A 23,793-nucleotide genomic window follows, 5' to 3' on the forward strand; every position below is an offset into this window, starting at 1 on the left:
GGAAGGTAGTTCTTCCGTCATTCAGGATGTGATTAATAATGTCTCATTATTTCATTCAGGAACACCTAAAACAAAAGACTCCTGAACTGAAGTAGGTATCTGACGTGGCATTCAAAGCCTGGATTTTCAAATGAGTTTTTGTGCTAAGATCTGAAATCCCACTAAATTTAGATGGAGTTCTTAACACACTTGTTCTCTCTTTTGAGCATCTTGGTTTAAGTATATTTATTTCTCAGTTTACGTAGTTTTCTGACTTGAAGTGCCATAGAGATTCTGGTGTCCATGCAGGATGATGTATTCAAAATTATTTATTCACAAACGTATGCAAGTACCGTGTTACAATAGTATATCACAGTCGATCTATTACCAGCTTACTCGATGTAAATATGGCATATATTTATTATTATTCATTGTTAAGGTAGTTAGTCTTGGCTAAACAAGATAAACCTCAAATTACTCCATTCTAGAGTTATTTTAAAAACTAACAGGTACATTTTTGTATTCCTTTTTTCATAGTGGTGAAAGTGGTGCTGGAAAGACCGTAGCTGCTAAGTATATCATGAGTTATATCTCCAAAATTTCAGGAGGTGGCCCTAAAGTACAGGTGAGTTGGTATCAAGTAATGCTGAAGCATAAGCCTATTGCAAAAATTTACTTCAGATGGAGAATGACAAAGGTCTGTCTTGGCAGCCAAGAGGCACTCTATGGAAGAAGCTTGTGGGTGAGCAGCTAGAAGTAAATACAAGCCCTCAACAGCAGAGACGACTGAAGTGGACAGTGAACTGCTTGCTTGCAGATTGCTGGTGTCTGTGTGATGGGAGTCATATGAGGGAAATCCACAGACCCAGAATCACCTGCTAAAAGTTTTGTAGCTCTCATGCTGAATTGTGTCTACAAGCATTTTTTTTTTTTTTTTTTTAGTTAAGGGTACTTTAATTATTGTTCTTAACCAGATTAAGAACAACAATCAATCTTCTTTTAGTAGGTGTGTGGGGTTTTTTCCTCCTGTGTTGGCATTCTATTGAAAACTGAGCTGTCTTTCCAGGTTTTTATTACTTTAATTAAATCTGATTTGTGTGCATACATCAGAGAGCCACCAGCAGAAATGTCTTATTTTATGAGGTTATCTAGTCAAAATTAAAGTATTTGAAAGCTAGCTGAAACAACAAATAGTTGTTTGTTAATAACTATACTATCAATGTCTGCTCTATCAAAACCTATTACTAAGGCTAAATGAGTGAATTAGCTGTCAAAATTCCTTTCATGATGTTACAATGTTACTCATTGACTGACAGGCAGCAGTAGGTAGGGTAGTAGCTGCTTTTACCAGTCCACTCTTTTGGAGTACTTACTGTCATTTTTTGCTTTATTGCAGTCTCTGATGTTGAGTATGTTCTTTCCACTTAGTTTTGTGCAACAATGATACTGGGAACATTGCAGAGAATAATTCAGTAACCAAGAGAATGATCCAGAGAAATTATGCATTGTGTTATTTTTGGAATAAATATAATCATACTTGATAAGTAAATAGATAACTTCCTTTTGAAATAAAATTCAATCTTTTCTTCACAACCCAGCATGCATTGGGTTTGTTCCAAAGCTAATATCTTGTCCATACTTCCAACTCCTAGGATCAGATAAAGAGACAATAGTAACATGCTTTATTGCTAGATAGCAGTATCATTCATCCCAAAACAGGTTGCTGAAGCACTTCCAGATTCCTGGATTTCATGCTGACTTTTTTAGTTGTGGTTCCACACCCTAAAAAGATTTAAATGCTCATGTGCAAGAAGGAAATTATTTAAAATGAAGATGATGAAAAAAACAGATCAATGTATTGGTTGTGTTGCTTGGCAGAACAGTGAATAGAAGGACCAGGTTTTAGCCTCAGGTGTTTTGTTCAATTTTGTAGGATTTTCTTCAACAAATGGCAACTAGAAGCTCTGAAAAAAAAAACGGTTAGATTCTATTCCTTACCTGATCAAAAGGATTTCTTACAGATTCTTGCTTTTTTTAATATATAATTTAGATTTCATGTTTGTTTTTCTAGAAGATCTGTAAGAACTTTATAAATGTCTGTTTCTGAATCTCTATTATTTCTCTTGTTTCCTAAAATTTTAGCATGTTAAAGATATTATTCTACAGTCCAACCCTTTACTGGAGGCCTTTGGGAACGCAAAAACTGTACGGAACAACAACTCCAGCAGATTTGTAAGTCCCTCTACCTTAGAGATTACTTTATTCTTCCAACTTCTGTGCTGTTTGAGAGACAGTATTCAGGAGTATAATATAAATTGTCTGCAAATGAGAGAAATCTAAATAAAATATTAAGAGAGAGAGCACGTGTGTGTGTGTGTTAAAACATAGAGTGTATGTTGAGAGGCCTCCTTTTCTTTGTGTACGTGTTGCACATTTGTTTCTCTTACAATAGGTACTGGTCACAATTTATTTGTAAAATGTTCAGTCTGTGAGCAAATAACTTATCAGCATCAAACAACTGGCCAGTTTTCCAGATCAGTAAAATATACACAGTGATACATGTTTAAAAAATAAAATTTGATGTTATTTTTAAAAAACAGATGAAACCATCCATAGAGTTTTTTGTTGGGAAATGCTTCTACTAATATGTACAGAAAGTAGGCAGGAATTATTTTCAGTCTGTCTTTATGAAATACTGAAGATAATATTGTGAAATGACTGTTCACTAGATAACATCCGTTTGGTTCTGTTTTTAAAAGTTACACATGGGCTTTACAAATTTGAGATCTGTTCCTTGGCCAACATGAGTGTTAATGCTATTAATGTCTCCCTGAAAGAAACAGATTTAATTGCTTTACCTTGCTTCCAAGCAGAGTGCTGTTTGCCATTGGTCATAAATCTGTTAAATTTACTTCCCGTATAGGTGAGCTTTATGATTTCCTTTATACGAAGAAGAGTCTCAGCAGTGAAAAGCTGCTCGCTTCCTCTCTACGTTTGCATGATGTATTATCCTGAGTCTAGTGCTGTGTAAACGGAGAAAGAAAGAAGACATGATAGTTCAAGAATCTAAGCTTAGGTTATACCTTGAGGCAGCTGTGTCACTGCATCCATAGAAATTAAATATTGTAGTAACCTTCCTTGAGATACGGTACGAGTGCATGATTTCAAATTTGTATTTACTATTCATTCAACAACTTTCTTTATTGCAGGGGAAATACTTTGAAATCCAATTTAGCCCTGGTGGAGAACCAGATGGCGGGAAAATCTCCAACTTCCTACTGGAAAAATCTCGAGTTGTAATGAGGAATCCGGGAGAGCGGAGTTTTCACATTTTTTACCAGGTCAGAAGTGTATAGGCCCTTTCCAAGTTATTTAAAATAACTAGTACCAGTTTTTTGCTTTTGATTGAAAAGTCGTTCTCAACATAGTGAGATTACTGAATGCATACTCAAGAATGTAATCGGGATATCACTGGGAAGCTTAATAGCATGTTAAGACACTAACATAGACCTACCTAGCTGCCTTTCAGCTCCAGAACAAAAAAGTACTTCAGTATTTCAAAGGCCTTGCTTGGAGATTCACTGTGAACTCCCACGTGGAAAAGTCCAATAGAATATAATAGAAAATGAGAACTTTCCAACAGATTTCTTTTTAATCTGGCCTTATAATTACACCTTCTGCTCTGGATTTTCATAAAACAGCTGTGAAAGAAAGACTTAATTCTCAGTTAAGTTTTCTAGGACATGTAGGATAATATCTCTTCGTTGAATCTGCCAAGCATCCCTGCTTTTTTTGTGTTTCAAGAGGCTTTTCAGGCCTTCACTCGTCCTTCCTTATCTGCTGAAGTACCGTTGATCAAGCTTTACAAAACTAGAGTAGAGACAGTGCATTGTAAGTGACTGGAAGCAGCTTCGCATTGAGTTGGAGTGCCATTGCCAGGATGGAAAGCTGAGTTGGAGCTGGATTTGCTCCAGGCGTTGTGCGTTCTCCTCTTCAGAGATGTACAAACAATTTGCGCTGTCCTGCTGATTTTCCTCTGTGGCTTGGAGAGGCTTTTTGACACCGGGGTTTTGACTGCTCTCTTCTGAGGTTAGTTTGTTTGGTCCTTTCTAGTGCAGCCATGTCTGTGCACAACTGCATAGACTTTATGTAGGTCTGAGGAGCCTCTCCTCTGGCAGCACACAGAGTCCAGGACCCTTTTTGAACTACTCTGTTATTTTGTTCTTGGCCCTGTTTTAGCCTAAATGATACAAAGAGGTGTGACTTAAGCCATGCTTCAAATCAGCGTAGCATTGGAGCAGTTCAAAACTTGCTTAACATATGCCGTAATGGGCATAAAGGATACTTGGCCTCACAATGAGAGTCACAAGTAATGTTTTTGTAGTATGTTCTTTCAACTCTGCCTTCCTTCCAGTAGGTATGGAAAACACGTTGCTCCTGAGGGTTTAGCTAATACATTGCAGAGTAGAAAACCTGCTTTGCCTTATCTTTGTGAGGTAAAGATAGTGGAAGGCATTCAAGTCAGTCTCAAATTTTGCTTTTTATTCAATGTGGAAGTTAAAACTAAACCATTCATGGGAATGAGAATCTGGTCTTTTGGGTTAAACAATTAACAAAATGTAGGAAGGATACATACCTGACCCAGCAGTAGCCATATTTTTCTCAGTAATTTCAGGCCCAGGCACCTGTTTCCTACCTGCCTCACCTCTGCTGAAGATCATTGTATGACTTAATTTGGGGATTTTTATTCCACAGCTAATTGAAGGGGCCTCCTCAGAACAAAAAAGCAGTCTTGGCGTTACCAGTATGGACTACTACTACTATCTGAGTCTCTCTGGGTCCTACAAAGTTGATGACATCAATGACAAATCAGATTTCCAAGAAACATTGGTGAGTTTTTTACTCTGATTTGCATATTGGTGAATGTATGCTCATTTCACTGTCCATTTGTAGCAAAGACAAGGATGCATTAATGTGGGAATGAGAAATTAATGTAGATGTAACTTATTTTAATTGTATTTTACCCTGAGGAGGAGGTATGTTACCCTGAAGAGGTCCTATGTTGCAGGGATTACTAAGAATCCTGATGAGATGAGAAACTTTTTATAGAAAGGCATTTTGTTTTCTGTTTGTTCTTTTTCAGAAGGGTGCAAATTTAATGAAATTTAATGGAGTGCAGGTAATCTGCAATATGAAAAATGTGAAAATACACACACAGTGAGGAACTTCCAATAGAAGGAAATATAAGAGTGTGCCCTGTTTTAGCTGAATTATTAGCAGTGACTGATCTTCCATGCGTATTTAAAACAGTGCAACTGACTTAGAAAGCATAGATCAGGGATTGTTATCCAGTGCTGTTGCCAATTCATTGTGTGCCCTTGATGCAAGTCAAGTCAACTTGCTGGTTTCCTGCTATTAGAAATTTACTATTTAAAATAAGCATATTAATACATCATCTTATTTATATAGGTAGCACATCTAAAGACCTAAAAAAAATACTCATTACTGTTGTATACTAGCTAATTTGGTGTTTTAGAAAACAAGTCAGTTGAGAAGACATTCTATAAGTTACCATATACACTAGACTCAAAACACAATTATGTTGTAGATTATTTTCTAATAAGTGGCTGAAATTCACAGCCTAAGCCAGACAGACTGTGCTGTTTTTTAGAGCCATTCAGTACAGCATCACAGTTTTTAGTCTCAGTGGATAAACTGTCTGTGTAGAAGGAATAACATCATTGTCTCAGAAGTTCATTGTGTCCCATTTTGCAATGAAACTATTTATTGTGACACTTCAGAGCAGGTTTTTAGTAACTTCAATTTTTCCAGAATTTATTTTGCCAGCACATCATCAAAATGGTGTAGATGCTTCTGTAGTTAATTAAAAAAATACAAAAATGCTGAAGCAGGACATCTGGTACCTTTTGAAACTTCATTGCAGGCTGTAATGAAAGTTGGTTGCCGTACATACTTTAACTGTTTTGAAAACATCAACATTTTAAAAGGACTTCTATGACAAAGAGTCACTGAACAGATTCTTTGACTGATCTAATCTTTTTTTTCTTCCCAGCATGCAATGAGTGTGATTGGGATCTTTGCAGAGGAACAAGCATTGGTGCTGCAGATAGTGGCAGGAATACTGCATTTAGGAAACATCAGTTTCAAAGAAGTTGGCAACTATGCAGGAGTGGAGAGTGAGGAGTGTAAGTACCTCTGGAAACTGTAACAGAATTAGCAACCGACTGAAACCCAGATGGCACGAGGTGAACTGCAATCTTGAGCTGCTTATCCAAGCATGGAGCATCATTTCTTACAGTGTGAGGCTGCTAATTTTCATAATGAGGTGCCTGTTTTGTCTCATACAATGACACTGACTTAATAGGAGTGCAATTTTGCAGTTTGAATTTAAGAAATCCCTTTCCAGCAAGAAATTGCAAGAAACACTTTCAAGCAAACTTGAACTCTGCTCCTTTCATTCAGTGCATCAGCGCACAATCATAAAAACACCTGTTTACATGATTTGTCTGACCTCATTGCCATGTGAAAGCAGCTACCAATTTGTGAAGTATGCCCAGTCTCAGGCATACATATATATATATACCTGCATCCAGAAGACCTCTTCCGCATTGAATTGGACATTCCAAATTGAATTGAAATGCACAGCTCACATACCACAGTTATGTTCCCTGTCTCAAATTTCTCAACCCATACCTCATTATTAGGCACGTCTCCTGTGGAACTATTTCCTTATCTACAATGCACTGTCCTTGCATCCTTCACCTCTTGCTGCTGTTTTATATCAGCTAGGCCCACATCAGCAAGATGTTGAGACATTAATAGATTTTGAGTTTTAAACATTTTTGTCATGATTTATACCTTGCAGCTAGTGTTGTTTTTATACTACTGTGATAGTTTAAGGCAGAGTGGATAAGCACAACATATAGTAGCTTATATGTATCTATCTGTTCTCTTAACTCTTATTTCTGAATGGTCCTTATCTTAGGAAAACTGCATTTGTTAGTTTAGTTTTAGCTAAGTTCAATATGAATACAATATCTCGTGCAGTCAGCTTCCCGCTCAACTGTATTAGTACTCTACTGCTATTTGTTTTAAGAAACTGGGACATAAAAAATACTTATTTTTAACCTTAATTTCTTAACTTGAGAGAATAGTAAGTGAACCACAGAACAACATTTTGTGGCATTTTATGCATCCAAAGAAAAGTATAGGATCTTTTCATATGCCTTCCAATTCCAAATGAGATATTATGCTTCCATTTAAATTACAGTATGAAATCTTTCAGTGAAATCAAGACATTTAATAGCCAGATGAGATCGATGCAGCACGTTGCATCAAAAAGTAACAACCTGAAAAGGCATGTTAGAAATAAGTTGGTAAATGTGAATGTGTTTCTATGAGCCATGTACACTATATTTCTCTTGCTCACTGGGACATACATACATACATAGAAGTTGTGTATAAATAAGACATTGAAAAAATAGCAGACAGAATTAATATAGAACTTACTCATAAACATACTGCATTTAAAGAAGCCAGAAAAGAAATAGCAATGTTTAGTACAATTTTGGCATTATGAAGTTGAAAGTTGGGTTCATTTCTCTTTCCATTAATCCTCCCCGCAGTTTACTGTTTGTCCTAGCCAACTAAGTAGTAAAGCGTTAATAACCTGGATAGCCACGACAGATAAAACACAATGAAAGACCGCTGTTAAAGTCATGCTTTGTACAAGCCTGAAATGATAAAAAGTTTAAGAATTCAATCAATAGTGTTCTTGTTATTATATAGCCAATTGCAGAAAAACATACAAAGACCATTCTTCAAGACGCCCAGAACTTTAGTCTCTTACTCTGAGTCAGAATCAAATCCATACACAGACCATTCTTCACAGACATTTAGACAAATGCTTCTTTAAAACTGCCAGTGATTATCACTCTACTATCTGTTATAATGCTTGATTATATTAATAGTTGGGAAAAAAAAAAAAGGTTCTCATTATTTATTCTAAATCTTCCATGTTGCAAATCATGCCAAATACTACTTGTTCTCTCTGGGATGCGGAAAAAAATTTCAAACAGCCTTTCTTTACGTTTTCATTGAATTGAAAGATTTGTTTCACACTTTCTGAAAACCAGTGAAGTTAACCTAGTCTTTTCCAGCTTTTCTTCACAGATTGTATTTAAAACTATTCCACAGAACGCTATTGATTACTCTTTGAGGATAATTTTTTCATTTACGTGCATATCCTGCTTTATAGTAATTTCTAGGTGGTATCTCTCTGGTTCCCAATTAGGGAAGTCAGGCAAAGCCATGTCCAGCTATTTTTCCTTTACAGTAGACCATTAGCAATGTGAAGGAAGAGTTTGAGGCATGCATGGTGGTTCTTACCATTATACTGTCTTCATAAATTCTTAAATTATCAATGGCTAAATACTTATGTTGGCATCTTTGCAATATACATGAGTGTATTTGGTCTAATTACCTACCTTCTTTTCCATTTTAAAGCATGTGATGTTTGTCCTTTTCTTGTGCTCTTCAACCTGAGTTCTCAGTGAGTTAGTTATCAGAAATGTTGCCAGTGACCCAACTTCAGTTACTTGTGTGCTTCCTGGTACCCTAGGGTAAATTTCATCAGCTTGCTGATGGTAATAAATCAGATTTCAGAGAGCTGGTAGTTATTTGCAGTTTTAAAAATAATTTTTGAATTAACATACCCAAGGGTTTAGCGAAATCATGCTGTGACATTAAAGATATGTAAAGCACAAGTGGCTGCTGCATTAGTGATTATTTTACACCTTCTTCATGTCAGTAAAGTAGATCTGAAAGCAACAGAGGAAACACGCTTAGAGGATTATGTGTTTAGTGGAAGTGTAATACCAACTCCAGCAGCTGCCCTTGGAAGCTATTTCCATATGCTTTCAAGCCATTTTTCATCTTGCATTCCTTAAGGTGTGACACCTGCAGGTAACATCTGCACCATGTGCTAAGAATGCAAAGAATACTAGACTTGTGGCTGATTATTGCACAGATGTATTTTTCTGCTTTACTTTTAAACAAGGGAAACCAGAATTTGCAAAGTACTTCCAGAATAAGGGATTAAAAAACCAAACCCGAGTAAATGGCAAGGCAATTGAAGGCTTTTTGCAATATCGTAACTTAGTAGAAGAAAGGGAAAGAATATCAGGAAGCAGATAGCATGTTCTTTATAATATTTTAAACATTTCATGTTTTTACAAAGAATTTTCAATGGTGTTATTTTGTTTAATGTGTGAGCTCAATGTTTTATTTTATCTCCTCCAAGAGTGATTTGTTTGAACCCCATAGTTCAAAACTGTGACCTAAGCCAATTTACATGTTTGAAGGTACAGAAATAGCTGACTATTTTACTTCAAAGTGGCTTATCTTAATTGAAATCCATGTATGTAAAGAGTTGAAAGTGTCATTGGGGAGCTTAGGGAAATTTTAAAGCATAAATCCCTCCTCTTTCTTTTTCTTTTTCAGCTGCATACCCCATGAGGTTTATTACTGCTGATTGCTATTAGAGATACAGCTAATTTTTTTCCCCCTTCATTCTGTATTGGTTTAGTCTGTAAGTCATAATCCAGCAACCCCGATCTTTCTTGCAGTCTTGGCTTTCCCTGCTTTTCTCCTGGGAATTAACCAGGACCGCCTAAAGGAAAAACTGACCAGCAGACAGATGGACAGCAAGTGGGGAGGCAAATCTGAGTCCATTAACGTAACGCTAAATGTGGAACAAGCCTGCTACACCAGAGATGCACTGGCCAAGGCCCTTCATTCCCGTGTTTTTGATTACTTGGTGGATGTAAGTTGGATTTGCTTGATTCTACTGAAGTATCAAAACAAGTACAAGTACACTAGAAACGTGCCTTGTGCTACTTTTCTTGTCCGTCATTACTGTTGCCCAGTACATTTCTTTGCCTAAACCTGAGAAACAGCTCTGAGCAGCGTGGTGGGAGCATGACCACAGATACCAAACACAAGGCACTGATTACATGACAAATGTTGCACTTTCTTTGAAGGAAATGAGCTGTGCTTTCAGTGCTATATTTGCTCAGTCTCCTGCCACAACTGTCCCATATGATTTTCTGACGTTTCCTTTCTGTCAGCATCCATACTTCTCTGAGTCTTACTTTCTCCTACATAGTTGAGCATTTTCAGATGAGCAGAATTAATGGGGTATGGTCCTCTGCTCTCTTACCCCACTCTCCTGCAAAGAACCACTTCAGCATCCCGATGATGTGGCATTTGAGCAAACGGTCAAATTCCATTCTCTGTGCTTAAGTACTCTCTGTTTGGAATGAGACCCCAGGCTGGACTGATGGGGGAGAAACCTTACCTTTGACCACAGGTGCTGGCTAGATGAAGCAGAAGTCTCCTCTGTAGTGGCACTGCTAGTGTCTCAGAAGTCTTGCTCATTGTAACAGCTCTAATTCCCACTGTGTTCCTGTGCCAGCACTGACACCGTGAAGTGGGGGAATACAGAAATAGGTGAAAAGATTCATGGTAGCATCTGCAACTTGCATCAAATATCAGACTTAAAACTTCTTTTTTTGTTGGCTCCTTTTCTTTAGTTGAGCCAAGTACACCAAAGGGGAAAGATTTGTACAAAGAGTAGATTGAAAGGCTCACTAATGTGGAAAACAGGATAGTATACTGTTCGTTTACTAGCTGTTAATAACACTATTAAAAAGTGAAAGTAAAATACCCTATTACATATATTTGTATTCTACTCAAATATGTGCTTTTTGAAGAAATGAAATATTATTATATAAAGATTGAAGGATATGGATATATCTTTTAAATATATAAACTACACTTTGGTTTACATTTTGTTTCTGTTTTATTAGTCTATTAATAAGGCTATGGAGAAGGACCATGAAGAATATAACATTGGTGTCCTTGATATTTATGGCTTTGAAATATTCCAGGTAAGGCCATGCAATACTCAGTGTTTGAGCTGATCTGACCTGGGACAGTTTTGTTATTTAGAGGTGGAAAAAATCCAAAACAGAAAAAAAAAATCCTGTGGCCAGATTAAAAGCAAAAAAAACCCCTAAAACCCAAAAAAACCCACACCCCCAACCCAAGCTTCCTGGACATTGAGTTCTCACTGGTAATGTCTCACTTAATAAACATTAAGTATTGAAGAAACTTCAAAGAAACTAGGTCATTGATCTTAAAAGAAAGATCTGAGATTACACAGAATGTCTGTAAAATCAGCAACCCATCCATCATTGACAGCTTATTGCCAGCATAAGACCTAAGAATTATTATATATAAAGCACAAGACTAATTTTTAAATTCTTTTTCTATAGAAAAATGGGTTTGAACAGTTCTGCATCAACTTCGTTAATGAAAAACTACAGCAGATTTTTATTGAACTGACACTGAAGGCAGAACAGGTAACCAAATAGTTACTATTTTTGAAATCATAAATGAGCTATTGCTTTTTTCAATTGATGGAAAAATTGAGGTTTCATCATCTGCTAACAATAAAATTTGCCTTGTTAAGCAAGACAAAGAATAAAAAACAACCACCTTTTTTGTTGGCTAACGCTAAAAATGTAAACCACATCAGCTACAGACATTTATTCTCTAATACAGTGGTACAGAAGTGAGTCCATGCAGTCATATGACTCCGCCCAGACTTGCTGCATATTCTAACTCACAGACAGAAATGGAAAACTGCAGCTTGGTGCCATCCCTGTGCTTTTGTTGGACATGACACAGTTAAATGGGAATACTTTTCTTAATTCCCTCCACTCCCACCCCCCCTTTTTAAAATATATATATGTATGTATGAATTAAATAAGTTGAGACAAATACAAAAATACTTCTGAAAGTATTTACAGCTCTCTGCTCAGTCTTACTGCAAAAATCTCACTTTACACAACTGTGAGCTTCTGCATGGGAGGGCAGACAGAATGCAGCCGAGACAGTAGCATTGTGTACGGTATGAGCTCAGGCCTGGCACCAGCTGTAGGACACTGTTTTCAAGACCGCACATACACAATTGCCTTTGTATAGAAGTAACTGATCATTGCAGTTGAGCACACAAATGACCTGCTAAGGGTCTAGCTGAACTTGTCTGTATGCAACTGAGGGGGTCAATTTAATCAAATTTTAGTATGAATTTTTTCCCCAAGCTCTAGGTGTCTTTAGGGTTATGGTAATTGCGTACAGAAATAAAAAAGTAGAGCTGTGTCACCATTGCATGCGCATTTCTAAATGTGTTGTTTTGGGCGTCTGATCCTTGATATGCCTGTCACAATCTTAATTTTTAAACTAGATTAGGATATGGATGCTTAGGTGCACTGTCAAGATACTGTAGCACTCACTTTGTTACTATTTGTGAAATGCTTTGACAATAAATGCACTGATTAAATATTCCTGCTGTTCTCAGTTAAGTACTCAAAGGCTATGAATGGCCAAAGAATGTGTGGGAGAACAGCAAAGGGTTCAGATTCATCTCTTAGGCAGCAGAGAGCTGGATTTAACTATCATATGGGTCATTTCCCCCACCTCCCCCAGCCATACATTTGACAAGTCTTTCTGAACATGAGTAGCACAGTTTGTGTATATGTACTGCTTTGTAAATCTAGTGCTACGTCCACAGTGCACAGGAACATTTCCATCTTTTTACTTAACAGGAAGAATACGTGCAAGAAGGAATTAGATGGACTCCAATAGATTACTTTAACAACAAAATAGTGTGTGACCTTATAGAGAACAAAGTGGTAAGTATTTAGAACAAACAGATGGAAAAAACAACAAGATTTTTCTCTAAAATATTTGGGCAACTGCTTTGCTGTCAAGAACGTTCATAGGAAAAATGCAAATACTGTTGTTCAGTTACTGAGTCATACTAAGCCTATATATAAATCTTACATAAGATGTCTTATAGGAGCTCTAAGCTATATGTCATCTAAAATGTGTTGTCTAAGGTATCGACCAGAAAGAGAACTATAAGGTAGCATGATTGATGTGTGACTAAAAAAATATGATGGAAATTAAAATTTTATCCAAAGTTTTATCATGAACTTCATGACATAGTCTACTGTGCATGAGATAGATAAGGCTTTCTGTGTCCCTGGGAGATGTATTTCAGTTTGGGGAAGCTACACTACCACCTTCCTTTGAGGTACTGTTGCAAATGAAGCAGAAACAAGTAAAGAGGAAGTATTAGAAAGCGTTGTAGGTAAAAGAAATTTTATGTCTTTGCTCCACAGAGTGTTCTGCAGTTTAAGGTCTTTAGGTTCTGATTTGGGGTGACAACAAATGTTGAGTTATCCTTTAGGACAGAAGCAGGCTTTTTTTCCCAGCTAGTTCTTTGTCCTCATGTAAGCCAGATAATTTCAACAGTAGTTCAAGCACTATAATGATTTGTGCTTAAATGCACATCAGATTTTGCCCATCTCCTGTCTGTATCAGAATAACTAGGAAGATGATAGGACTTCTGTGCCAAGCTTAGATATTTAGCTTTAAGTTTGTCAAACTACAGCATGCGAGTTTAAATACTTACCTCAGACATCGGTTTATTTTTTGGTGGAATGAGAAAGAAGATTGATTTTGTGAAGGAATTAAAAACTAAAACAAACGTTTGGCATTTTGAGGGTTTTGTTTTGTAACAGCAATCATTGTTTTTCCCCATCGTTTCCCACTGTCACTATCATTACACAAAGTGGTATCTCTCCTTTAATTCATACGCAAGCATGCAAATAGTTTATCTCTACTGTGAACTCTACTGATTAATCCTTCCTGTGACTTTGCTCTAGTGTTTTTGTAGGAAAGATAATTTTCTGTTTGGGGGGAAAAACTAGCGTCACCTCCCCCCAACTTCTTGTGCTATTTTTGTCATTCTTCTCCAATGTGTTAGAATCCCCCAGGGATTATGAGCATTTTAGATGATGTGTGTGCCACAATGCATGCAGTGGGAGAAGGAGCTGACCAAACACTGCTTCAAAAGCTCCAGATGCAGATTGGGACTCATGAACATTTCAACAGCTGGAACCAGGGATTTATCATTCATCATTATGCTGGAAAGGTAATGTGGAAAATCATCACTGGCTTCTGCATAATGTATTTATAAAGAAAAAGAACAGTAATGAAAGGAAGGGGGAAACCCTGTAGAGGCCTGTTTTGATTTTAAATAGCCAGATTATTTCAGGAGACAGTGTCTTCTTTTCACGACATAGGGAGGTTAGAACAAACATGCCCTAACATGTGTCCATTGCTTAGGAGAGGTGAGTCTGGGCCTTGCTGCTATCAAACGTACTAACCAGAACTCAACATTAAGTGTGATAAATAAATGCCCCTAGTATTTTATTAATTATAATCTTAATTGTTGGTTATAGTAACAGTAACTTTAAAGAATTCAGATATAAAAATGATCCTTAGGTGATGATATACCAATAAAAGTGGGAGTATAATGTACAGTTCTATCTTTCTTGGGTATATTTCTAAGACTGTTCCTGATTTCCTGCAGTTATAGTTACAGTAAACCCTTATGTAAACATTTTTCTTCAATAAAATCCAGTATTAAATTCACTTGTGTTGTATGACATTCATTAGCCCCGTAACAGTCTTTTTCACTGAATTTAAGTATACGGATGAAATTCCTTCATGTTTGTTGTGAAAGAGTTAATATATTCAAGGATTTAGTGATCATTGTAGTATCTGTAAGTTATACCAGACTAACCAAGAAGTTCAGAACAGCTACTGATGAGGACAGAATTTAAATTTTCTTTAATTATTGGGTTATCAACTTACCACAAACAATCAATTTCCACCTTGGCCCAGGTATCTTATGATATGGATGGATTCTGCGAGAGAAATCGAGATGTTCTTTTCATGGACTTGATTGAACTCATGCAGAGCAGTGATTTGTACGTAAGCAAAACTTGCTTAAAGCTAGGAATAACATGTTAGTTCAGATGGATGCAGAAGGCCTGACTTCTCTATTTCACAACTTGTGAACTCATTTGCATAAAAGTGGAAATAAAACATCACTGCAGTAGAACAGTATCACTTGCATTATAGTGACTTTCATTTTCTGCAAATCTGAATAAGGAAGGTACTGCAGTGTCAGAATCAAATGGCATAATGACAGCCATTTGTTTTGGCCTCAAAGAAGGCTGTCAGTGATTTGGCATTTTCTCAGAAGAGGCACTGTTGTAACATAAAGTAACTTTTTGTTATGTACTTTAATTAATTGATGCTTACTTTAAAAAGCGTGTGTTTCTTTGAGTTTAGAAGTCCAGTATCATGTCTTCCAAGGCTCACTAGAATAGCGAGGGATCTCTGTGAGGAATGAAGCTCATGGAAAATACTACTCTTAAAATAGATTTGATATAACTCCAGATTAATAGAAATAGCTATTTATATTCTACTCAGCTATCAACTTTTACAGCATATTCCTTGACATTCCTGCATTGAATTGTCTTTCTATGCCAACACTATTTTGTTAATTCTTTCCTAGGCCTTTTATAAAGGCTCTGTTTCCTGAAAATCTTCAAGTGGACAAGAAGGGCCGTCCTACCACCGCAGGCAGTAAAATCAAAGTATGTCTAGTTTTGCTGCATTAGGATGCACATATATGGGCGTGTGTTTGTGTATGGATACCTAAATTAAAAGAAAAAGTAGTCTCTGCTGTTTTTTACTGTCCAGGAGCATCCTGATTGCAGAGTGATGCATTGTTTCAGTTGTTAGTCACATTTTGCCCAGCATCACTGTTCATTAAACGTTTTGTTCAACTGCCATTCTACAACAGTGAATTTTCCAAAGGAGCAATTGATAGTAGTACTAATAGTACTTGCATGTGCATAATGAATGAGCCCCTTCACTCAGCCACTTGATGTCCTACAATTAACTACAGATAATTGGTCTCTTTATAGTGCAGAAATGCAGCAGGGCCTCGTCTAACGCCCACTGAAGTCAACAGAAGTCTCTACTGACCACAATGTGCCTTGACTAAGGCAGCAAGTGTTAGAAGGCAAGCATCTTTTTGGAGACTTGTTGTAAAATACACACTTCGATTACACACTTGCAGACTTTGGAAATTGATATTTTATCAACCTCTTTACTCATATTTCACCCTAACAGGTGTGAAATCACCTGATGCATTCGTTGTCACTCCATACTTTTATATAAAAGGTTTTAATATATTACACAGCTGCAGATAATGATGCCTTCTATTTACTGATAAATTTCTCATGAGGTGTATATTATCCCAAGACACTTTGGTTGTTCTGGAGTAAGACCAAAGTCAATTGGATCCACTCAACTGAATCACCAGCAGATGGTTGATAATTTTTAGAATTCACCCACAGGATTTACCCTGTTCAGCTCAGATCCTATTGTTTTCCCTCGATTTTACAGAAACAAGCAAATGACCTTGTTGGCACCTTAATGAAGTGTACACCCCATTACATCCGCTGCATCAAACCAAATGAAACAAAGAAGTCTCGAGACTGGGAGGAGAGCAGGTATGGATTAGCAGCATATGTGAGTAGAAACACTGCTAATAGTCAGAAAACCCAACAAAAATTCATAATTTGTAATCATACAGCCTACTGACAAACAGAACTAGATACTCTTAAACCTTCATAAATGAAATCTGACACGACCTCTCCTAAACTTTGAAGATGAGCTGTGGTCACTTGGTCTAAATCAGCAGTTAGTATATGCAGTTCTTAGCTTTTCTCATATCAGTTATGAATATTCAACATTTGCATAACAGTAATGCAATAGATTTATTAAAGACTCAGTTTTCCATGTTGAATTTGCACACCAAATGCATTATACATCAATTCTAACTTGTGCTTTATGCTTTGAAAACAGCTTCTATTAAATAGCTAAAAAGCCAGCAGGATGTCTGTATCTGCTTTTATGTATCAAACTTACCAAAACCTCTCTACAGCCAAGAATGTAGAAGGTTCCTTTTTTACTTCTTGACTTATAAGTGTCATTAGCCAGCTCTTTAAAAATAAGCCACTAGAATATCTATTGGGTGGTTATATAGACATTAAATAGACATCTAAATCATCAGTAGGGTTTATCACCTCTGTTTTAAGGCATCTTTATGTGATGGTTTATAGCATCTTCATATCTGAAAAAATACACTCTTTTTTGCACCGAGGTAGGTGATCAGTACGGTATGTATACTATGTGAGATCCTTATATAGATAACATCTATTATTATATACCAAGTACTTTTGGTATTGGTAAAAGTGCTGATAAAGCAAGTGGTTATTTTTATCACAGTGAAACAATTTGCAAAGTCTGATAAAAAGCATTCTTGACCATATCAACAACACACCAGAACTCACTTCCTGCCATTTGGCATGCCGACTAGCACAATTACGTGCAGATGTAGAGCACTTACAGAAGCCACAATTGGGACTGCACTTCAAAGTGTCATTTAGGTCTTGGCAGGAAATGTAGACCCTCTTTCTCTAGCTTTTCCACTCCTGAAAATCCTACTATACAGCACGTAATTTACCACTGACACTGGGGAACAAACAAGAAAAGTAAGTGATCCTGGAAAAAGTATATCTAGAACTTTTAACTACAAGTTGAGGAGCTTTTAAAAATCATTTACATATTGGAAAACAGGCTTCTTATTGTGGAAGGTGTTGCTGGGAAACCAGTGATACAAGCAAACAAAAACCTAGTCCTGAGAAAAGGCCAGCTTTCAGGAAACCACTTTTGGAGCAAAAATGGGCAAGATTTCTTCCTGGTTTTCCAATAATGATTATGATATTTGGCAAATGCAGCAGCTACTGATAACAAATTAAATACAAAGGAGTGTATACTATCAAACTCAGATATAGGTCTTATAATTAGGTCTCATAATGGTAATCCTTCATCCATGTTTAAAAATCTTAACATTCTCTCCCATTTCAAACTATGATTTCCAATATATTATACTAGGTCCTCACATTGGATACATACGCTGTAGCAGTTAGTGATGTATCTGGGGGGGAAAAAAAGTTATATGCATGTAACAATTCCAGTTTAATTTTGTGGTTTCATGATTTTACTGTGAGAAAGTTCTGTGTTGATGGAAATACAAAACATAACTGAGTTTATGTGATATTTTGCTGAATGTTGGTTTAGGGGTTTTTTTGTTTTCTTCTGTGATCACATAATACTGTATCATATGCATGCTGCCATAATCAACGTGCTGTGAGTAGTATTATCTAATCTGCTTATTAGTAGCATGTTACTAGACAGTTAAAGTGTTACTAACAAGGAAAACACCTTCACAAAGCCTGTCTTTATGCTCACAGAAGCTGTGTCACCCCAGTTTTGTACTGCTGTTGAATAATTCCAGAATATTTAGCACTGAAATATAGACCTTGTGCAATATCTAAACCTTGTATAATATCTTAGTTATTCCAGAAATTGGGGTGTTCTTGAAATGTGGTTTTGTTCAGGTCCTGGCACAGCCACTTGGACTTGTATTCAAAATTGCTGCATTAGCTGAATTCCCAGACCCTGACCTGCTTGAGGTTGATGTCTGGAGGGAAATTTTCAGTGTGCCTTTTCTGAGAAAGAAAAGGAAAAACAGAAAAATGTCTCAAATTCTATATTGCTGGACAGTAATACTGGCAGGACAGTAAGAAAATGGGAGTAATACTGTTGCTCTAGTGCATTATTCCAGATGTGAACAGGAGGGAAAGCTATAAACAGGAAAATGTATTTTTGTCCACCAAATTTCTACTGTACCAGAATTCTTGGAGCAGGTACAAGATATACTTTATTCCTTGAACAAAGCAAGATTAAAGTGTGCAATATTCTTTATTATAAGCTAAAAGAGCAGTATCACTCATTATTTAGTAAAATACCTCTCACAAGTGTTGTTAAAAAGAAGAAATTACTGAAGGGCTTTTGTCATTTGTAGCAAGGGATTTCAAAAGAATCTCTCAACCAAAAAAAGGAGAAAAAAAAATCAATGGGCAATACATGAAAGAACAGCAACAGAAGCCCCTGAACACCACATTTCAGAGTTAAAAACGGACATCACCTCTTCCAGCTGCATGATTTACATGAGGAAATTAAGGAAATGCAAAGGAAAACTGCAAGTTGCTAAGGAAGTTAACTGAAATTCTTTGAATTAAATCTCCAAGCATTAAATAGTAGATTATCAGGATGTGCAAGAAGGAACATAAAATAATGTACCACAGCTCTAGAAAGAGGAAAAGGTGCCAAAAGGAAGCTTTTTTCCTCTTTGGCTGTTTTTCTGCTTTGAGATTCATGGGGGCATATTTGTTCCCTGTACAGAACCTAAATGAACATGTTTTGCATGAGGAAACTGTAACTGATGTTGGGATAATGATGTTTCAGTTCACATGTGCAGCAGAGTCCCTCCATGGCCACTAATGCTTTCTGTGGGACTGATACCAACTCAGTTTTTGTTTGCAATTAAAGCATGCCATGAACAAGCTTACCAGGCATGCTTTGGCCAGTCTTGTGCCTAACCTCAAACCCTTCCTTTGCAGCATGGTAAAATTAGGAGGAATGCTAGCTTTTCGTGAATATATTGGCCTAGCTCTCTCCTTTCTGATTCTTTATTGGAAATGTAGTATCTGGGGCTTTCTCCAGCCATCAGATTTGGTCCTTTCTCCAGAACAACCAAAAGAGAGCTACTGTGTGCTACTGTTGATGTTTGAGCTATGTAGAACATAGGTGGCACCTGTAATAAAAGAACAGGAAACAATCTCCTACTCCCTTGGATACCAGCTATGTAGTTGTATAGGTAGGTAATAGTTACTTGGCCTTTTATGGTTAATAATGTTAGTTAAGAAATTTATACATGAATCGGTTAGGAGATTGGAAGTTAAACTCAGAAAAAATGCTAAGGTAAACTTGCTACATATGTTTGAGTAATGTAGTCTACCAGCCTTGACTGTTTTTCGTACTAGGCAGTGTGCATGGTAATATGCAAGAATAGATTCATATAGCTGTGCGTGAATTTTAGAAGTCAATAGTCTTTAAACGCAATACCGACTTTTAAGAATACTTAATCCACAACTATGCTGAAATAAAATACATTGTAAATTTTGCATGGTTTTTTTGTCCATAGGGTAAAACATCAAGTGGAATACTTGGGTCTGAAAGAAAATATTCGAGTAAGAAGAGCTGGCTATGCCTACAGGCGGGTTTTCAAGAAGTTTTTGCAGAGGTAGGGTAATACTCATTTTGAGGTATTACAGCACAGTTGTTTACATGAGGATGAGGAAAACAAGAAGTTGCAAGTTTTGAAAGCTGCTCATTTCCCAGTTACCCTCTCCTTTTCCACCCCATTTATCTTACAATCTTAAGTGACGCAGAGATTTGAAAGTGCCTTAAAGACTGGCTTTGTGTCTTTGAAAGTCTTTTCGTTTTTCTGTAACCTTGCGTAGGACCTCAGTTAAAAAGAGTTAAGGAACTTAAAGAGTTATGAGCTGCAGAGCCTGGAATCTGATTGTCTACCTGCTAGCCTTTGTTTAACTGCTGTAGCTCTCCCAGTGATAGAAGATAGGTAAAGGAATACATGCCTGCCATTCAGGTGTAAAGAGGAACCGTAGCATAAATTGCTCCTTATGTCCTTCCGATGGTGTTCAAACAGCTGGGAATGGTTACAATGCAAACCACTGCAGCTGCTCACTGAATGAAAGCAAGTCATAGGTTTGTAAGACCAATCTTTTTTTCAGTGTCTTAGGACCAACTCAAAAGATTAACTACCTCCACTAGCTAATGAAATCATCTTAAATCAGAGCAATTTCAAGATTTACACAACATTCAGCTTCTGGTTTTTAGAAAATTGAGACATACAGCTAATAAATGCCTCAACTGAGGCATTACATGACAAGTCAGCTTCTGTTGGAAGTCTTTGTGTTACACGTGAGAATATAAAACAAAAACTCCAATCAGTTGTTGCAAGGAATGGAATATAATCAATCAGCACAGAACAAAGCCACTGATAATACTTCATGATAATAGATAATGTTCTAATCATCTAGTAATACACCTAAAATATAAAGCATGGACTCAATTATGGAACAATTTTAAATTCCTCTTCACAATCTTCAAGCCCAGGCATATAAGCATAAATATGCTTCAGGTTGCATGACTTCACACAGATTTGCTGAGACAGAATAACAGATTAAAAATGTGTATTAAACCTAGCGTCCGCAGTTGTTGAACACCAATTGTGAGGGCTGTGCAGGTCTAGAAATCTGCCCAAGATCTGCACAAAGAAAAGCTACATGGTACTTCTGGAAGGTGAATAGATTTTTATACTTCACTTTATATGTGGAGATCAACAGGCAACTGAAACTAATTCTTTATGGAATTCACCCATTTGTTTCAAATTAGTCTTGTTAAATTTAACATTTTGTTATGAGTAAAACTCTTCCTGCAACCTTTCCATTCACAGTTCCCTAGCATCCAGAACAAGCTCTGTTCTGACACCCTGAGTCAGTGTGAGTAAAAGTGGGCTAAGGCATGGGATGGACAGGAAATGCATGCTTGTACACTTGTTTTCATTGGGCGTTCCTTGGCAGCTCCATGTAAGTGGCGATTTCTGGGCTGAATAGACTTTTATGTACAAAATTTACATTTGCATGCAAAAAGCCACAGTCACTGAAAAGGCCTGTGTGTTTCAAAGCATAACCAATCTGAAAGCTGAACTCCATGCTCCCATGTTTAGATATAGACCCTAACTGCTTACTGTGAATTTATAAATTTTTTGGGGGGCAGTCATGATTTGAAATAGTTTCAGAAGCCTTTTAAGAACACACTTAGTACCTGTGCTGGAATCCTCTGAAAGATGAAGTGATGCAAGCTTGAAAAACCTAGATACATAGACATTGACACGACCAGTTTAATAGGAAGCATGCACAAGTACAGTAGAGAAAAGTGCTATTTCTAGACAGTGAACAGTGATAGAATTGTCACATTATAATATTGTGAAATGCTTAATTGGTGCATGTTATAGGATAATCTGTTTCTTCTGCCCTGTAGACTTGTCACACCAGCAAAATGTATGAAATTAGAGTTTATGAAAGAGGAGAATTTTGAATCTCTTCTTTTGTACCCAAGAGCTTTACTTAAATTAAAATGTCTTAAGTCTTGGTTTTCCCTGTGCCTCCTTTACAGCCCAGAAGATATAGGAAATAATTTGTAACATGTTGAAATGTAGTGTCAAAGTCTTGTGTGGAAGGTGGCAGTTTCAAATGCCTTTACTAAGATCAGCTTCTTTAAACTCAGACTTGTTTAGAGCCACCTATACAATTATACTGTTGGTGGTACCTGATGAACCGAACCTGCAAAAGAGGCTGTTAAATAAGCTAGGAGTTAATTTAACTTACAGCTTCTTACTAGGTTTATCATTGATCCCATAATACGGAGAAATTACATAAATATCTAAGTGTACACATTGTCTGTAAACATAGATTGTATATACTTCTATATTTAGGATGGTACAAGAGCTAATTTGTTACACCATGATGTAGTACCTGAGCATTTGTTAACTAATAACAGATTTGAACATAACATCAGCAGACTCTTTTGAATCCTACTGAATTATCCATCAGTTAGCTTTCTCTTTTCATATACTTGCCATTCAAAGGTGTTTGGGTTTTGTGATTGTTTAACTGTTTGCTATTTTTCTTTGTGTGGTATTGTTATTTAAGTTGCATGACACTGTTTCTGCTTCCTGGCTGGATAACATTTTAAAGATGACAAGAATGAGTAATGAACATTCCCTTAATGAATTTTCTAACAATTCCTTGTGTGATTTTTGAGAACATTTTATTAGGGGCTGCCTAAGTCTTTAAGAAACAAGAACTTGGGAATTGCAACAAACTGGACTCCATACTTCATCACTTTTGCAGTAGTTGATTAGTTTTACTAATAAGCATGATTTAGTTTATATAACTTAAGTATGCTTAAGGCATTCAAAAATTGTCAAGAGTAAAGAACATAAAAGATTTGGGGGAGAAATTTGTCACAACATATTTAGCTTTTCTCCAGTGTGATTGTCAAAGGAGTGTCAATAGCAGCTATAGAGAAGTTACTTATCCATAGGCATGCTGAGACAGCTAAAAGGACAGTGTTCCTTGGTGGGCAGTGGAACAAGGCAGCTTTGTAACACCAGCCTGGCAGTTCCAAAAGCCCAAATTAAGCCTGAAAAAGCAGAGAGTTTAAGAGGGGCTGCAACTTGGCTTCCACCTCATTTTGAAGGGTTAAAGTGAATACCTGAGACAGAAGACAACTCCCCTTTTCTATCAAAGACATGGTATTATAGCACTTCCCTGCCTCCTTCCCAAGCCCTTTGTGTGGTCAGTTCCCAGTGTTCCCTCCAGCTAGCACCAACATCACTATATCGTCCCTCTTGCACCAATGCTTTCTGGTATAAAGCCAAGAATGGCTTCTTGCTAAATGCAGACCAGCTGTTGAACAGGTGGGTTAGGAACATGAGCTGGTCACTTGCTTAGAAACACAAAAGGCCTTTGTAAGAAAAAGACAGAGAAAGCTTGAGTGGGAAATTGGCCACATGCTTGGGAATGAATGTAAAATACCAAGAGTGTAGGTACTTAAATCTTGACCACAAGTCATTGCTAGTAAAGAACCTTGCCCTGGACTTAAGGAGATCACAGCAAAACTTTCTGTAACGAACTACTTGTTCTTGAATGTAACTTTGCAGTTAACAAATAGTAACTTAGCATGGGGAAATGAGACACTCCTGGACACTGTTACCCTCTCATTGCAGCTGTTTGGTCTTGC

At 36.9% G+C, this 23,793-nt stretch overlaps 1 protein-coding gene across 4 annotated transcripts in view; it reads left to right on the forward strand.

Moving 5' to 3' along the window:
- MYO1E (myosin IE) overlaps positions 1 to 23,793 on the forward strand; it is a 93,071-nt gene that overhangs the window by 44,320 nt on the left and 24,958 nt on the right. For all 4 annotated transcript variants that reach the window (XM_075764881.1, XM_075764882.1, XM_075764884.1 and 1 more), the window contains exons 5-18: positions 517 to 604; positions 2,122 to 2,211; positions 3,189 to 3,320; positions 4,735 to 4,869; positions 6,053 to 6,185; positions 9,627 to 9,823; positions 10,869 to 10,949; positions 11,337 to 11,423; positions 12,672 to 12,758; positions 13,898 to 14,065; positions 14,821 to 14,906; positions 15,500 to 15,581; positions 16,399 to 16,505; positions 20,108 to 20,206. In XM_075764881.1, the coding sequence (XP_075620996.1) occupies positions 517 to 604; positions 2,122 to 2,211; positions 3,189 to 3,320; positions 4,735 to 4,869; positions 6,053 to 6,185; positions 9,627 to 9,823; positions 10,869 to 10,949; positions 11,337 to 11,423; positions 12,672 to 12,758; positions 13,898 to 14,065; positions 14,821 to 14,906; positions 15,500 to 15,581; positions 16,399 to 16,505; positions 20,108 to 20,206 (1,572 nt within the window). The remainder of the gene's footprint in view (positions 1 to 516; positions 605 to 2,121; positions 2,212 to 3,188; positions 3,321 to 4,734; positions 4,870 to 6,052; positions 6,186 to 9,626; positions 9,824 to 10,868; positions 10,950 to 11,336; positions 11,424 to 12,671; positions 12,759 to 13,897; positions 14,066 to 14,820; positions 14,907 to 15,499; positions 15,582 to 16,398; positions 16,506 to 20,107; positions 20,207 to 23,793) is intronic.

Source organism: Balearica regulorum, chromosome 12 (assembly GCF_011004875.1).
Source record: "Balearica regulorum gibbericeps isolate bBalReg1 chromosome 12, bBalReg1.pri, whole genome shotgun sequence".
NCBI lineage: Eukaryota > Metazoa > Chordata > Aves > Gruiformes > Gruidae > Balearica > Balearica regulorum.